Raw genomic sequence first — 17,153 nt, forward strand, 5'->3', positions numbered from 1 at the left:
TTACTGGTCAGGACGTGACACTGAGTCTCTCAGTTTACTGGTCAGGACGTGACACTGAGCCTCTCTCAGTTTACAGGTCAGGGCGTGACACTGTGGGTCTCTCTCAGTTTACTGGTCAGGACGTGACACTGAGTCTCTCTCAGTTTACTGGTCAGGACGTGACACTGAGTCTCTCTCAGTTTACTGGTCAGAACGTGACACTGTGAGTCTCTCAGTTTACTGGTCAGGACGTGACACTGTGAGTCTCTCTCAGTTTACTGGTCAGGACGTGACACTGTGAGTCTCTCTCAGTTTACTGGTCAGGACGTGACACTGAGTCTCTCAGTTTACTGGTCAGGACGTGACACTGAGTCTCTCTCAGTTTACTGGTCAGGATGTGACACTGTGAGTCTCTTTCAGTTTACTGGTCAGGACGTGACACTGTGAGTCTCTCAGTTTACTGGTCAGGATGTGACACTGAGTCTCTCTCAGTTTACTGGTCAGGACGTGACACTGAGTCTTTCTCAGTTTACTGGTCAGGACGTGACACTGAGTCTCTCTCAGTCAGTCAGAGAGCTGTGACTTTCTTGGGTTACATATTAAATGGATGGGTCCTGGTCAAAAGTAGTGCAGTATAGTAGTAGTGCCATTTGGGACATGGACTTTTTTCACAACTGTGGGTCTGAATGGGTCTTTGTAGTGTTTATGAGAGACAGTACTGTAGTAGTGTAGTAGTACTGTCTCCAAGACGTGGTAGGAGTCTGTTGTGTTCCCATGCCAAGCAGAGAGGAGCGGAACACCCTGAGGTTTGTCAATGGCATGACACCAAGTTCGTTCTCTCCCTCTCTCTCTCAACATATTTTTACATTGCAAAGCAAGTGAATTAGATAATAAACAAAAGTAAAAAATTAACAGTAAACATTGCACTTTCCAAAAGAATAAAGACATTTCAAATGTCATATTATGTATATATACAGTGTTGTAATGATGTGCAAATAGTGAAAGTACATTAGGGAAAATAAATATGGGTTGTATTTAAAATGGTGTTTGTTCTTCACTGGTTGACCTTTTCTTGTGGCAACAGGTCACACATCTTGCAGCTGTGATGGCACACTGTGATATTTCACCCAGTAGAGTTTATCAAAATTGGGTTTGTTTTCAAATTCTTTGTAGATCTGTGTAATCTGAGGGAAATATGTGTCTCTAATATTGTCATACATTTGGCAGGAAGTTAGGAAGTGCAGCTCAGTTTCCACCACATTTTGTGGGCAGTGTGCACATAGGCAGACCTGGCTCTCAAGAGAAGACAGGCTAAGGCAGCCACTCTCAATAGCAAAGCTTTGCTCACTGAGTCTGTACATAGTCAAAGCATTCCTTAAGTTTGGGTCAGTCACAGTGGTCAGGTATTCTGCCACTGCGTACTCTCTGTTTAGGGACAAATAGCATTCTAGTTTGCTCTGTTTTTTGTTAATTCTTTCCAATGTGTCAAGTAATTATCTTTTTGTTTTCTCGTGATTTGGTTGGGTCTAATTGTGTTGCTGTCCTGGGGCTCTGTGGGGTCTGTTTGTGTTTGTGAACAGAGCCCCAGGACCAGCTTGCTTAGGGGACTCTTCTCCAGGTTCATCTCTCTGTAGGTGATGGCTCTGTGGGGTGTGTTTGTGTTTGTGAACAGAGCCCCAGGACCAGCTTGCTTAAGGGACTCTTCTCCAGGTTCATCTCTCTGTAGGTGATGGCTTTGTTATGGAAGGTTTGGGAATCACTTCCTTTTAGGTGGTTGTAGAATTCAACGTCTCTTTTCTGGATTTTGATAATTAGCTGGTATTGGCCTAATTCTGCTCTGCATGCATTATTTGGTGTTTTACGTTGTACACAGAGGATATTTTTGCAGAATTCTGCATGCTGAGTCTCAATTTGGGAGGCGAGCAGGCCAGAGGTGGATGAACGCAGTGCCCTTGTTTGGGTGTAGGGCCTGATCAGAGCCTGAAGGTACGGAGGTGCCGTTCCCCTCACAGCTCCGTAGGCAAGCACCATGGTCTTGTAGCGGATGCGAGCTTCAACTGGAAGCCAGTGGAGAGAGCGGAGGAGCGGGGTGACGTGAGAGGGTGCGTCTGTATGGCTGTGTGTGCATGTGCGACGGCTGTGTGTGTCCGTACATCTCTCTTTCTCTCTCTGTGTGTGTGTGTGTGTGTGTGTGTGTGTGTGTGTGTGTGTGTGTGTGTAAAGGTTGTACTGGTACTCTGTGTCTGCAGTCCCAGCACACTACATAACAGCCAACAGTAGTGAATCCATCCACCCTCCCCCTGTCCATGGAATCTAACTCATTATGATGGAAAAGGACAAATTAATTCTAGATCAGCATTATTCTGAGACACTTTGTGAATTCAGGCCCAGAAGTCTTGTGTTAGATCAGCTCCCTGAGCTAATGTTGCCTTAGCTCAGCGGGGAAATGTAGTCTTATAGGGCTACAACGACCCAGGTTCAAACCCAGTCAAAAGCCTACATATGACATTACGATGAGTGGTTTAAACAGAGATTCTATAATGTAATCTTATGGGTGTAAATACATTTTGGGCTCCTGAGTGGCGCGGTGGTCTAAGACACTGCCTTTAGGTGCTAGAGGTGTCACTACAGACCCTGGTTCGATCCCGGGCTGTATCACAACCAGCCGTGATCGGGAGTCCCATAGGGCGGCGCACAACTGGCCCAGCGTCGTCCAGGGTTAGAGAAGGGTTTGGCCGGGGTAGGCCATCATTGTAAAATAAGAATTTGTTCTTATTAACTGACTTGCCTAGTTAAATAAAGGTTAAATATTATTATTATATATTTTTTTACATCTATCCCTGGATGTCCACTCTTAGGCTGCGTTTACACAGGCAGCCCAATTCTGATCTTTTTTCCACTAACTGGTCTTTTGACCAATCACATCAGATATTTTCAAATCAGATCTTGTTCAGAGCTGATCTGATTGGACAAAATACCAATTATTGGGGGAAAAAAAGTTCAGAATTGGGCTGCCTGTGTAAATGCAGCATTACATGTCCAGCTTGTAACAGGCAGACTAAAACAGATGTCTAGTCCCTCAACACAGAATCCTGCTCTGTAGTTTTATGTGAGTTTTTACAGTGGCCTGGTAACGTTTAGAGTTCTTTCTAAAAGGAGTCCAGTGTTTTAGGATGGATTTGGCCTGTTAAACATCAGACAGCATGTGTGTGTCTGTCTGTTCAGAGAAACGACCAGATGAATCTACCGTCTGTTTCTAGAGAAATATTTACAAAAGGACGTTAGGCGAGACTCTCTCTCTCTCTCTCACAGCACCGTTAATAATTAGAGATCGTTTTTCTTTTCGAGTGTTTGTGTGTGGTGACTGTACGCGAGTAACTTTGTAGGAATAAAGTTAGTCAGTGTTGCCCCCTGCTGTCAGGAACAAGAACAGCAGTGGTGAATCAGTAAGAGATTATCAACGAGGGGCTATGAGTTTTATTAAAAATAATCAACGATTTGTTTTCCACGACGTGCTAGCGGAGTAGAGCCCAGAGTTGATTATCCCTTTCATACCATGGGTATAATTAAACACATTTTCTGCTTGAAATGTGTTCATTTGCAGGTAGAAATATGTTCAACGTCCACTGAAGTAGCTAGCAAATGTACTAAATAGCTACAGTAGTTGCCGTGGTAAACAAACAGACTCGCTAGTTTAGCTAACTAAACCACCAGTCCCTAGCTCGCCATTATGAACATCGAATTCAACAATTACAATAATGTTTTAAATTCGACTTTTGCTTTTAAAAAGCAGCTTCAACATATAACATGTAAGAATGAACTATAGTCATTGAATTCAACCATGCAAATATACCGTGCGTTATTTAATGAAGCAATAAGGCCAGAGGAGGTGTGGTATATGGTCAATATACCACGGCTAGGGGCTGTTCTTATGCATCACGCAACGCGGAGTGCCTGGACACAGCCCTTAGTCGTGGTACATTGGCCAGAGGTGCCTTATTGTTATTATAAACTGGTTAGCAACGTAATTAGAGCGGTAAAACTTCATGTTTTGTCATACCCGTGGTATACGTCTGATATACCATGGCTTTCAGCCAATCAGAATTCAGGGCTCAAACCACACAGTTTCTAACAGTATATAACCACCAGGGGTCAGGAGCGGCTGAGGGAGGCACAGTAGGCTGACTGTAGAGAGAGAACTGTTTTAGGATATAAAATGTAGAAATGCTTAATGAACTTAGTTAAACTGTTGTACCCCATCACAACCCAAAATACAAGCTTGTTTTACTCCAATGTTTGTAAACAAACATGTAAACAAATACTGTAGCCTCAAAACACAGTTAAAAAATATAATTGAAGGTCAAACCTTGCATCCAAAGCATTTTCTATTCATTTTAGAGTGGTTACATTTCTCTAGCCCCATCCCTAAACGTTTTACCAAACCAGTGGTGGCTGTCTGTTTTGTTATTGTTTCAATTGTTTTAAAAATCATCCTCCAAATCTGAATTTATTGATGATGACAACAATGTCATTTAATATTTATAATACCACTGATGAATTTAGATGGGAGAGGATATCTCTGAGAGATTCAAGGAACAGAGCAACTTATGGATAATGACAACAGTTATTGAATATTAGCAATAAAGTGGAAAGGATTCAAAACATGTATTCTTGTGAAGTGTGATGGATGTGGCTCTGTGAGTAGTTTTGTTTGAAACCTGAAGACTAGGCTTTAGCTCAGCAGGCTAACATAGACGCGCAGGACATCCAGGGTTTCTAGTCAGTCAGAAAGTCCAAAAAGGATATTGTTTGAATGATTAAGCAGGGACCTGTGTAAAACTACACACTTTATTGCTTTGCAGGGACAAAGTCTCAAAACCCTGTTTCATCAGAAAACATTCATAGTGAAAGTTGGAAAAGAACAAGGCACAGAAAGCAAGAGCAAGTGACACAATTCTGTCGGGTAAAATTAGTAGGCTTCTCTCAGGTATGTATGTGATCAATGATTGGACATTGACAGTTAAGGTAACTGTAGGCTGTTTAATGAGCATTCTCCATTCTGGTTCAATGAAAAGTTAACCTCTTCAGAGTTTTAACAGCAGATTTATTTGCTTATCTGGCTATTCTTTTCTTATTGATCATAATTTGATTGTTCCCAAATATGTTTCAGTTAATCAAAATAGAAAACATGTCAGATAACATACTGTATGTTTGTGACTATTACTACCATTTTTTAGTTGTTATAGTGTAATAGGTGTGTCTGTATCATGTCCTGTCTCTTAGTAATGTTATAGTTTATAATAGGTGAGTCTGTATCATGTCCTGTCTCTTAGTAATGTTATAGTTTATAATAGGTGAGTCTGTATCATGTCCTGTCTCTTAGTAATGTTATAGTGTATAATAGGTGAGTCTGTATCATGTCCTGTCTCTTAGTAATGTTATAGTGTATAATAGGTGTGTCTGTATCATGTCTTAGTAATGTTATAGTGTATAATAGGTGAGTCTGTATCATGTCCTGTCTCTTAGTAATGTTATAGTTTATAATAGGTGAGTCTGTATCATGTCCTGTCTCTTAGTAATGTTATAGTTTATAATAGGTGTGTCTGTATCATGTCCTGTGTCTTAGTAATGTTATAGTTTATAATAGGTGAGTCTGTATCATGTCCTGTGTCTTAGTAATGTTATAGTTTATAATAGGTGAGTCTATATCATGTCCTGTCTCTTAGTAATGTTATAGTTTATAATAGGTGTGTCTGTATCATGTCCTGTGTCTTAGTAATGTTATAGTTTATAATAGGTGAGTCTGTATCATGTCCTGTCTCTTAGTAATGTTATAGTGTATAATAGGTGTGTCTGTATCATGTCCTGTCTCTTAGTAATGTTATAGTTTATAATAGGTGAGTCTGTATCATGTCCTGTCTCTTAGTAATGTTATAGTTTATAATAGGTGTGTCTGTATCATGTCCTAGGAGGCTGGTGCTGCAGTGACTCAATCTTTGTTCTTGGTCTGGTGTTATCTACATTCACAGGGTCTAAAGGTTTCACATTGTCATATGGTCGATGGCAGTTACAAATAATGGTATTATTATGCAGTCAATTTCTTAAAATTGGTCCCAATAGCCCATTCTCAAATCTACATTGTTAGATGTATTGAAGAAGGGTTTTATTTATCTATTTTCTACTTATTCTTTAGTCTTAGTATATTTTTTCACCTTTCAACCCTTATGGTGGGTCGCGACTCAACAGACACCTCAGCTGGTGGATCACAACTCAACAGACACCTCAGTTGGTGGATCACAACTCAACAGACACCTCAGCTGGTGGATCACAACTCAACAGACACCTCAGCTGGTGGATCACAACTCAACAGACACCTCAGTTGGTGGATCACAACTCAACAGACACCTCAGTTGGTGGATCACAACTCAACAGACACCTCAGCTGGTGGGTCACAACTCAACAGACACCTCAGCTGGTGGGTCACAACTCAACAGACACCTCAGCTGGTGGATCACAACTCAACAGACACCTCAGTTGGTGGATCACAACTCAACAGACACCTCAGTTGGTGGATCACAACTCAACAGACACCTCAGCTGGTGGGTCACAACTCAACAGACACCTCAGCTGGTGGGTCACAACTCAACAGACACCTCAGCTGGTGGATCACAACTAAACAGACACCTCAGCTGGTGGGTTATAACTCAGACACCTCAGTTGGTGGATCACAACTCAACAGACACCTCAGTTGGTGGATCACAACTCAACAGACACCTCAGTTGGTGGATCACAACTCAACAGACACCTCAGCTGGTGGATCACAACTCAACAGACACCTCAGCTGGTGGGTCACAACTCAACAGACACCTCAGCTGGTGGATCACAACTCAGACACCTCAGCTGGTGGATCACAACTCAGACACCTCAGCTGGTGGGTTACAACTCAACAAACACCTCAGCTGGTGGGTTACAACTCAACAGACACCTCAGCTGGTGGGTCACAACTCAACAAACACCTCAGCTGGTGGGTCACAACTCAACAGACACCTCAGCTGGTGGATCACAACTCAACAGACACCTCAGCTGGTGGATCACAACTCAGACACCTCAGCTGGTGGATCACAACTCAGTCGCGAAGCAAAATATGTGAGAACTCCTAGTCTACATAGACAGACCATATAACAATCTGAAACCTTTAGGTGGTTCATTACGCATCTTGTACTGTCTCTCTGTATTGTTATAGGACTATAATACGTGTCTGTGTACTGTCTCTCTGTATTGTTATAGGGCTATAATACGTGTCTGTGTACTGTCTCTCTGTATTGTTATAGGACTATAATACGTGTCTCTGTACTGTCTCTCTGTATTGTTATAGGACTATAATACGTGTCTGTGTACTGTCTCTCTGTATTGTTATAGGACTATAATATGTGTGTGTGTACCGTCTCTGTATTGTTATAGGACTATAATACGTGTCTGTGTACTGTCTCTCTGTATTGTTATAGGACTATAATACGTGTCTGTACTGTCTCTCTGTATTGTTATAGGACTATAATACGTGTCTGTGTACTGTCTCTCTGTATTGTTATAGGACTATAATACGTGTCTCTGTACTGTCTCTCTGTATTGTTATAGGACTATAATACGTGCCTCTGTACTGTCTCTCTGTATTGTTATAGGACTATAATACGTGTGTGTACTGTCTCTCTGTATTGTTATAGGGCTATAATACGTGTCTGTGTACTATCTCTCTGTATTGTTATAGGGCTATAATACGTGTCTGTGTACTGTCTCTCTGTATTGTTATAGGACTATAATACGTGTCTGTGTACTGTCTCTCTGTATTGTTATAGGACTATAATACGTGTCTGTATTGTCTCTCTGTATTGTTATAGGACTATAATGCGTGTCTGTGTACTGTCTCTCTGTATTGTTATAGGACTATAATACGTGTCTCTGTACTGTCTCTCTGTATTGTTATAGGACTATAATACGTGTCTGTGTACTGTCTCCCTGTATTGTTATAGGACTATAATACGTGTCTGTGTACTGTCTCTCTGTATTGTTATAGGACTATAATACGTGTCTGTGTACTGTCTCTCTGTATTGTTATAGGACTATAATACGTGTCTGTGTACTGACTCTCTGTATTGTTATAGGACTATAATACGTGTCTGTGTACTGTGTCTCTGTATTGTTATAGGACTATAATACGTGTCTCTGAACTGTCTCTCTGTATTGTTATAGGACTATAATACGTGTGTGTACTGTCTCCCTGTATTGTTATAGGACTATAATACGTGTCTGTACTGTCTCTCTGTATTGTTATAGGACTATAATACGTGTGTGTACTGTCTCTCTGTATTGTTATATGACTATAATACGTGTGTGTACTGTCTCTCTGTATTGTTATAGGACTATAATACGTGTCTGTGTACTGTCTCTCTGTATTGTTATAGGACTATAATACGTGTCTGTGTACTGTCTCTCTGTATTGTTATAGGACTATAATACGTGTCTGTGTACTGTCTCTCTGTATTGTTATAGGACTATAATACATGTCTCTGTACTGTCTCTCTGTATTGTTATAGGACTATAATACGTGTCTGTGTACTGTCTCTCTGTATTGTTATAGGACTATAATACGTGCCTCTGTACTGTCTCTCTGTATTGTTATAGGACTATAATACGTGTGTGTACTGTCTCTCTGTATTGTTATAGGGCTATAATACGTGTCTGTGTACTGTCTCTCTGTATTGTTATAGGGCTATAATACGTGTCTGTGTACTGTCTCTCTGTATTGTTATAGGACTATAATACGTGTCTGTGTACTGTCTCTCTGTATTGTTATAGGACTATAATACGTGTCTCTGTACTGTCTCTCTGTATTGTTATAGGACTATAATACGTGTCTGTGTACTGTCTCTCTGTATTGTTATAGGACTATAATACGTGTCTGTGTACTGTCTCTCTGTATTGTTATAGGACTATAATACGTGCCTGTGTACTGTCTCTCTGTATTGTTATAGGACTATAATACGGGTCTCTGTACTGTCTCTCTGTATTGTTATAGGACTATAATACGTGCCTGTGTACTGTCTCTCTGTATTGTTATAGGACTATAATACGTGTCTGTGTACTGTCTCTCTGTATTGTTATAGGACTATAATACGTTTCTGTGTACTGTCTCTCTGTATTGTTATAGGACTATAATACGTGTCTGTGTACCGTCTCTCTGTATTGTTATAGGACTATAATACGTGTCTCTGTACTGTCTCTCTGTATTGTTATAGGACTATAATACGTGTCTGTGTACTGTCTCCCTGTATTGTTATAGGACTATAATACGTGTCTGTACTGTCTCTCTGTATTGTTATAGGACTATAATACGTGTGTGTACTGTCTCTCTGTATTGTTATATGACTATAATACGTGTGTGTACTGTCTCTCTGTATTGTTATAGGACTATAATACGTGTCTGTGTACTGTCTCTCTGTATTGTTATAGGACTATAATACGTGTCTGTGTACTGTCTCTCTGTATTGTTATAGGACTATAATACGTGTCTGTGTACTGTCTCTCTGTATTGTTATAGGACTATAATACATGTCTCTGTACTGTCTCTCTGTATTGTTATAGGACTATAATACGTGTCTGTGTACTGTCTCTCTGTATTGTTATAGTTTCTCTCTTCTGTTCCCTCCAGTTATGTCAGTAACATCAATGAAGAGTGACCGTTCAATGGATTCCCCTTGTTATTTCAAAGAGAGAGAAAAGGTCTCTCAGCCAAAAGCAGGGTAAGACCCTCTATTCTACCTTCTAAAACACAGAACCTCCAAGGATGCTACTGCTTTACCAGCCTATAATAAAATATTAAAGGATGCTACTGCTTTACCAGCATTTAATACAATATTAAAGGATTCTACTGCTTTACCAGCATTTAATAAAATATTAAAGGACACTACTGCTTTACCTCCATATAATAAAATATTAAAGGATGCTACTGCTTTACCTCCATATAATAAAATATTAAAGGATGCTACTGCTTTACCTCCATATAATAAAATATTAAAGGATGCTACTGCTTTACCTCATTATAATAAAATATTAAAGGATGCTACTGCTTTACCTCCATATAATAAAATATTAAAGGATGCTACTGCTTTACCTCCATATAATAAAATATTAAAGGATGCTACTGCTTTACCTCCATATAATAAAATATTAAAGGATGCTACTGCTTTACCTCCATATAATAAAATATTAAAGGATGCTACTGCTTTACCTCCATATAATAAAATATTAAAGGATGCTACTGCTTTACCTCCATATAATAAAATATTAAAGGATGCTACTGCTTTACCATCATATAATAAAATATTAAAGGATGCTACTGCTTTACCTCCATATAATAAAATATTAAAGGATGCTACTGCTTTACCTCCATATAATAAAATATTAAAGGATGCTACTGCTTTACCTCCATATAATAAAATATTAAAGGATGCTACTGCTTTACCATCATATAATAAAATATTAAAGGATGCTACTGCTTTACCTCATTATAATAAAATATTAAAGGATGCTACTGCTTTACCTCATTATAATAAAATATTAAAGGACACTACTGCTTTACCTCATTATAATAAAATATTAAAGGATGCTACTGCTTTACCTCCATATAATAAAATATTAAAGGATGCTACTGCTTTACCAGCATTTAATACAATATTAAAGGATGCTACTGCTTTACCTGCGTATAATAAAATATTAAAGGATGCTACTGCTTTACCTCCATATATTAAAGGATTCTACTGCTTTACCAGCATTTAATACAATATTAAAGGATGCTACTGCTTTACCTGCGTATAATAAAATATTAAAGGATGCTACTGCTTTACCTCATTACAATAAAATATTAAAGGATGCTACTGCTTTACCTCATTATAATAAAATATAAGATGCTACTGCTTTACCTCCATATAATAAAATATTAAAGGATGCTACTGCTTTACCTCAATATCTGTAACGCCCTGGCCATAGAGAGGGGTTTTGTTCTTTATTTTGGTTAGGCCAGGGTGTTACATTGGGTGGGCGTTCTATGTTCATTTTTCTATGTTTTTGTATTTCTTTGTTTTGGGCCGTGTGTGGCTCCCAATCAGGCACAGCTGTAGTTCGTTGTTGCTGATTGGGAGTCACACATAATTTGTCTGTTTTTCCTTTGGGTTTTTGTGGGTGATTGTTTTCTGTTTAGAGTATTTCCTGACAGGACTATTTTGCTGTCGTCTTTTGTTTATTTTTGTAGTGTTCTCTTTTTCAATTAAAATTCTAATGATGAACACATCCTCCGCTGCACCTTGGTCTAATTCTGACGACGGCCGTTACATTATAATAAAATATTAAAGGATGCTACTGCTTTACCAGCATTTAATACAATATTAAAGAATGCTACTGCTTTACCTCATTATAATAAAATATTAAAGGATGCTACTGCTTTACCAGCATGTAATAAAATATTAAAGGATGCTACTGCTTTACCTCCATATAATAAAATATTAAAGTATGCTACTGCTTTACCTCCATATAATAAAATATTAAAGGATGCTACTGCTTTACCTCCATATAATAAAATATTAAAGGATGCTACTGCTTTACCAGCATGTAATAAAATATTAAAGGATGCTACTGCTTTACCTTATTACAATAAAATATTAAAGGATGCTACTGCTTTACCAGCATTTAATACAATATTAAAGGATGCTACTGCTTTACCTCATTATAATAAAATATTAAAGGATGCTACTGCTTTACCAGCATTTAATAAAATATTAAAGGATGCTACTGCTTTACCAGCATTTAATACAATATTAAAGGATGCTACTGCTTTACCTCCATACAATAAAATATTAAAGGATGCTACTGCTTTACCTCATTACAATAAAATATTAAAGGATGCTACTGCTTTACCTCCATATAATAAAATATTAAAGGATGCTACTGCTTTACCTCATTACAATAAAATATTAAAGGATGCTACTGCTTTACATCATTATAATAAAATATAAGATGCTACTGCTTTACCTCCATATAATAAAATATTAAAGGATGCTACTGCTTTACCTCAATATCTGTAACGCCCTGGCCATAGAGAGGGGTTTTGTTCTTTATTTTGGTTAGGCCAGGGTGTTACATTGGGTGGGCGTTCTATGTTCATTTTTCTATGTTTTTGTATTTCTTTGTTTTGGGCCGTGTGTGGCTCCCAATCAGGCACAGCTGTAGTTCGTTGTTGCTGATTGGGAGTCACACATAAGTAGCCTGTTTTTCCTTTGGGTTTTTGTGGGTGATTGTTTTCTGTTTAGAGTATTTCCTGACAGGACTATTTTGCTGTCGTCTTTTGTTTATTTTTGTAGTGTTCTCTTTTTCAATTAAAATTCTAATGATGAACACATCCTCCGCTGCACCTTGGTCTAATTCTGACAACGGCCGTTACATTATAATAAAATATTAAAGGATGCTACTGCTTTACCTCATTATAATAAAATATTAAAGGATGCTACTGCTTTACCTCATTATAATAAAATATTAAAGGATGCTACTGCTTTACCATCATATAAAATATTAAAGGATGCTACTGCTTTACCTCCATATAATAAAATATTAAAGGATGCTACTGCTTTACCTCCATATAATAAAATATTAAAGGATGCTACTGCTTTACCTCCATATAATAAAATATTAAAGGATGCTACTGCTTTACCTCATTATAATAAAATATTAAAGGATGCTACTGCTTTACCTCCATATAATAAAATATTAAAGAATGGTACTGCTTTACCAGCATTTAATACAATATTAAAGGATGCTACTGCTTTACCTCATTATAATAAAATATTAAAGGATGCTACTGCTTTACCTCATTATAATAAAATATTAAAGGATGCTACTGCTTTACCATTATAATAAAATATTAAAGGATGCTACTGCTTTACCTCCATATAATAAAATATTAAAGGATGCTACTGCTTTACCTCATTATAATAAAATATTAAAGGATGCTACTGCTTTACCTCCATATAATAAAATATTAAAGGATGCTACTGCTTTACCAGCATTTAATACAATATTAAAGGACACTACTGCTTTACCTCATTATAATAAAATATTAAAGGGCGCTACTGCTTTACTGTCAGGAATTTCCTCGTCGTTTGACGATATAGCGAAATCATCTTTGGAAAAAGATGACCAATATGCAGCAGAGTTGATATAGTTCATTTTGAACATTTAATAAACTCAAAGTGAACATTCAAAAAATAACAAAACGAACTCACAAATTACTGACAGTCCTGTTAGGTTCACACATGCTAAACACGAAACATGCTAAACACGAAACAATCTCCCACAAATACACAGACAAACACACCCAACTAATATAGGACTTCCAATCAAAGGCAACACCAAACAGATGCCTTCAATTGGAAGTCCACCCCAATTAACTCAACATAGAAATAGATACCTAGACTAAACATAGAATTACATAAACAAGGAACAGTGCCCAAAAACCCCGGAATACATAAATCAAATGCCCTTTTTAGAAAAACCACCACCTCTAACCACATAAAACAAATACCCTCTGCCACGTCCTGACCAAACTACAATACCAATTAACCCTTATACTGGCCAGGACGTGACATTTACCTCCATATAATAAAATATTAAAGGATGCTACTGCTTTACCTCATTATAATAAAATATAAGATGCTACTGCTTTACCTCATTATAATAAAATATTAAAGGATGCTACTGCTTTACCTCATTATAATAAAATATTAAAGGATGCTACTGCTTTACCTCATTATAATAAAATATTAAAGGATGCTACTGCTTTACCTCATTATAATAAAATATTAAAGGATGCTACTGCTTTACCTCATTATAATAAAATATTTAAGGATGCTACTGCTGTTTTGTTCACGTAGCTACCACGGTTAGCAGAGTGATGCGCACCCCAGCACATGCGCAGATTCTCTGGGTGACTGTGTGGGACCAAAGTATTGAATCGTCTCAATGAACAATTTTGGGCGGATCACTTTTGTTAAGTCTTTCAAAGTGTTTTCCGTTCTGGGGATAAAAATTGTCTGACTAAATGTCGAATGCATGAACTTTAGAAAAAATTATGTGATCAAAGGTCATGAAGTGTCGACTGCAAGTTTCTGCAGTTTCTCTTCACCAACTTCATCCTGCAGCATCGCCTGCATTGTGGGAGGATCATGGATTTGATAGAATGTCTAGTAAATCTAACAGATGTTTTATTGATCCATGTATTTGATAGAATGTGTAGTAGATCTAACATATGTTTTATTGATCCATGTATTTGATTAGTAGGTCATTCCTCTTTTCTTTTCCCGATCAATAACCAGACCAGGAGAACCATGTGACATCTGCTCTGAGCGCAAAGCCATGAAGCTTTGTCTGACCTGCTCTGTCTACTACTGTGAGAAACACGTTAGGAAGCACTTTATAATACAAGCACTGAGGAAACACGTCATAGTGGATGTCACTGAAGAAGTCGTACTACGGAGAAACAACTTGGAGAAGAAGACGAGAGAGGAACAGGACGAAGAAGGAAGGAGACTGAGACAGGAGGAGGGGCTGAGGTGGCAGACGAGGAAGGAGGACATTAGGGAAGAGGAGAGCGGGCACCAGGAAGAGGGAAGGAGACAGAGACAGGAGGAGGGGCTGAGGTGGCAGACGAGGAAGGAGGACTTTAGGGAAGAAGAGAGGGGGCACCAGGAGACTGCGGAACAACAGTGCAGAGAGAAGGAGAGGGAGAGAGAGAGGGAGAAGCAATCGATGGAGGACTCCTATGGCTATACCGGCAAGGTCCAGCCTGAGACATCCATGGCAGACAGGGCAAAGTCCAAATCCACTCCTGAGCTGGACCATGTGGAGAAATCAGAGATCAAAGTGACGAGCAGTGACGGGCTGGGTGAGGCATCGTGGATAAAGGGTCAGCAGAACCTGCCCAAGGCACAGCTGGAGAGGCAGCAGATCCTGCAGGAGATGAAAAAGAAAGTCAGACTACGCAACGACAACAGCTGGATCCGCCAGTGCTCCACCAGCAAGCACCCTGCCGCCGGACCCATCAGGAAAGGCAAGTCTCTCGACAACCTGGACATCTGCTCTTCCTGGCACTCGTCGTGGACACCGGAAAGCACCTCCTCCATCCTCAACTACAGTTGGCCTCACTCTGCCCTCAACACCTACATCGGCGGGGTCAGAGGTCATTCCGGCTCAGCCACAAAGTCCTCTCTCTCCATGAGCTCCCTCAGAGGAGCCGGGGTTGGAAGCAACCAGCGCTCTCCCTCACCCTCCTCCTCTTCCTCTTCTACTGGCCCCAAGTCCCAGTCATTCCTATCTGTGCATGAAAGCAGCAGGACAGTGAGTGGCAAGAGAATCTGTACTTTCTGTGACATGGCACTGGTCAAGGGAGCCGCCATGGTCATCGAGTCCCTGGGGCTTGTTTATCATTTGACCTGTTTCAAGTGCATCAACTGTAAGTCTGAGCTGCTGGGCGCATCGGAGGTCGGAGCGGAGGTCAGAATACGGAACCGACGGCTCTTCTGTGACTCCTGCTACGTGATTCAAGAGTGGACAGTCAACCTCCGTTAGAAATCAGTCAAAAGATTTTCAGAAGTAAAGCAAGATACACCAGCAGTGTTGTTTCCAAAGGGAGCAAATGAAACATAGTGGGCAGAACAAGGAGTTTCAAGTTTAGTTTGAATGTCACATGCACAGGATGAAGCAGGTCTAAAACAGTACAGTGAAACGTTAACTTGTGAGCTCCTTCCCATCATTGCACAATGAAGCCAGTGAGATAGAAATAAAACAGGACATGAGAAGAAACATGAGGATGCTGTTAAATACAGGTCCGATATACAGGTGTAATATACAGGTCTGATATACAGGTCTGATATACAGGTCTGATATACAGGTCTCTGATATACAGGGGTCTGATATACAGGGGTCCGATATACAGGTCTGATATACAGGGGTCTGATATACAGGTCTGATATACAGGGGTCTGATATACAGGTCTGATATACAGGTCTGATATACAGGTCTCTGATATACAGGGGTCTGATATAAAGGGGTCTGATATACAGGGGTCCGATATACAGGGGTCTGATATACAGGGGTCTGATATACAGGGGTCTGATATACAGGGGTCTAATATACAGGTCTGATATACAGGGGTCTGATATACAGGGGTCTGATATACAGGGGTCCGATATACAGGGGTCTGATATACAGGTCTGATATACAGGGGTCTGATATACAGGGGTCTGATATACAGGTCTGATATACAGGTCTCTGATATACAGGGGTCTGATATACAGGGGTCCGATATACAGGTCTGATATACAGGGGTCTGATATACAGGTCTGATATACAGGGGTCTGATATACAGGTCTGATATACAGGTCTGATATACAGGTCTCTGATATACAGGGGTCTGATATAAAGGGGTCTGATATACAGGGGTCCGATATACAGGGGTCCGATATACAGGGGTCTGATATACAGGGGTCTGATATACAGGGGTCTGATATACAGGGGTCTGATATACAGGTCTGATATACAGGGGTCTGATATACAGGTCTGATATACAGGGGTCTGATATACAGGTCTGATATACAGGTCTGATATACAGGTCTCTGATATACAGGGGTCTGATATAAAGGGGTCTGATATACAGGGGTCCGATATACAGGGGTCCGATATACAGGGGTCTGATATACAGGGGTCTGATATACAGGGGTCTGATATACAGGGGTCTGATATACAGGGGTCCGATATACAGGGGTCCGATATACAGGGGTTCGATATACAGGGGTCCGATATACAGGTCTGATATACAGGGGTCCGATATACAAAGGTCTGATATACAGGTCTGATATACAGGTCTGATATACAGGGGTCCGATATACAGGGGTCCGATATACAGGGGTCCGATTTACAGGGGTCTGATATACAGGTCTGATATACAGGGGTCTGATATACAGGGGTCTGATATACAGGGGTCCGATATACAGGGGTCCGATATACAGGGGTCTGATATACAGGTCTGATATACAGGGGTCTGATATACAGGGGTCCGATATACAGGGGTCTGA

The 17,153-nt window shown here is 39.7% G+C and overlaps 1 protein-coding gene across 1 annotated transcript; it reads left to right on the forward strand.

The window, feature by feature from the left end:
* Positions 1-4,609: 4,609 nt before the first annotated feature.
* LOC115166765 (LIM domain only protein 7) lies at positions 4,610-15,850 on the forward strand. Its single transcript, XM_029720543.1, has 3 exons — positions 4,610-4,966; positions 9,686-9,776; positions 14,397-15,850. Exons 2-3 carry the CDS (start codon positions 9,688-9,690, stop codon positions 15,646-15,648), a joined length of 1,341 nt encoding a protein of 446 aa, XP_029576403.1. The 5' UTR covers positions 4,610-4,966; positions 9,686-9,687; the 3' UTR covers positions 15,649-15,850.
* Positions 15,851-17,153: the final 1,303 nt, after the last annotated feature.

Source organism: Salmo trutta, chromosome 29, assembly GCF_901001165.1.
Source record: "Salmo trutta chromosome 29, fSalTru1.1, whole genome shotgun sequence".
NCBI lineage: Eukaryota > Metazoa > Chordata > Actinopteri > Salmoniformes > Salmonidae > Salmo > Salmo trutta.

Bases quoted from the DNA above. Each gene is read 5' to 3' on its own strand.
- LOC115166765 (XM_029720543.1), top strand. From the start codon at position 9,688: ATGTCAGTAACATCAATGAAGAGTGACCGTTCAATGGATTCCCCTTGT. The intron at 9,777-14,396 runs GTAAGACCCTCT...ATCAATAACCAG, and splicing joins GTCTCTCAGCCAAAAGCAGG to ACCAGGAGAACCATGTGACA.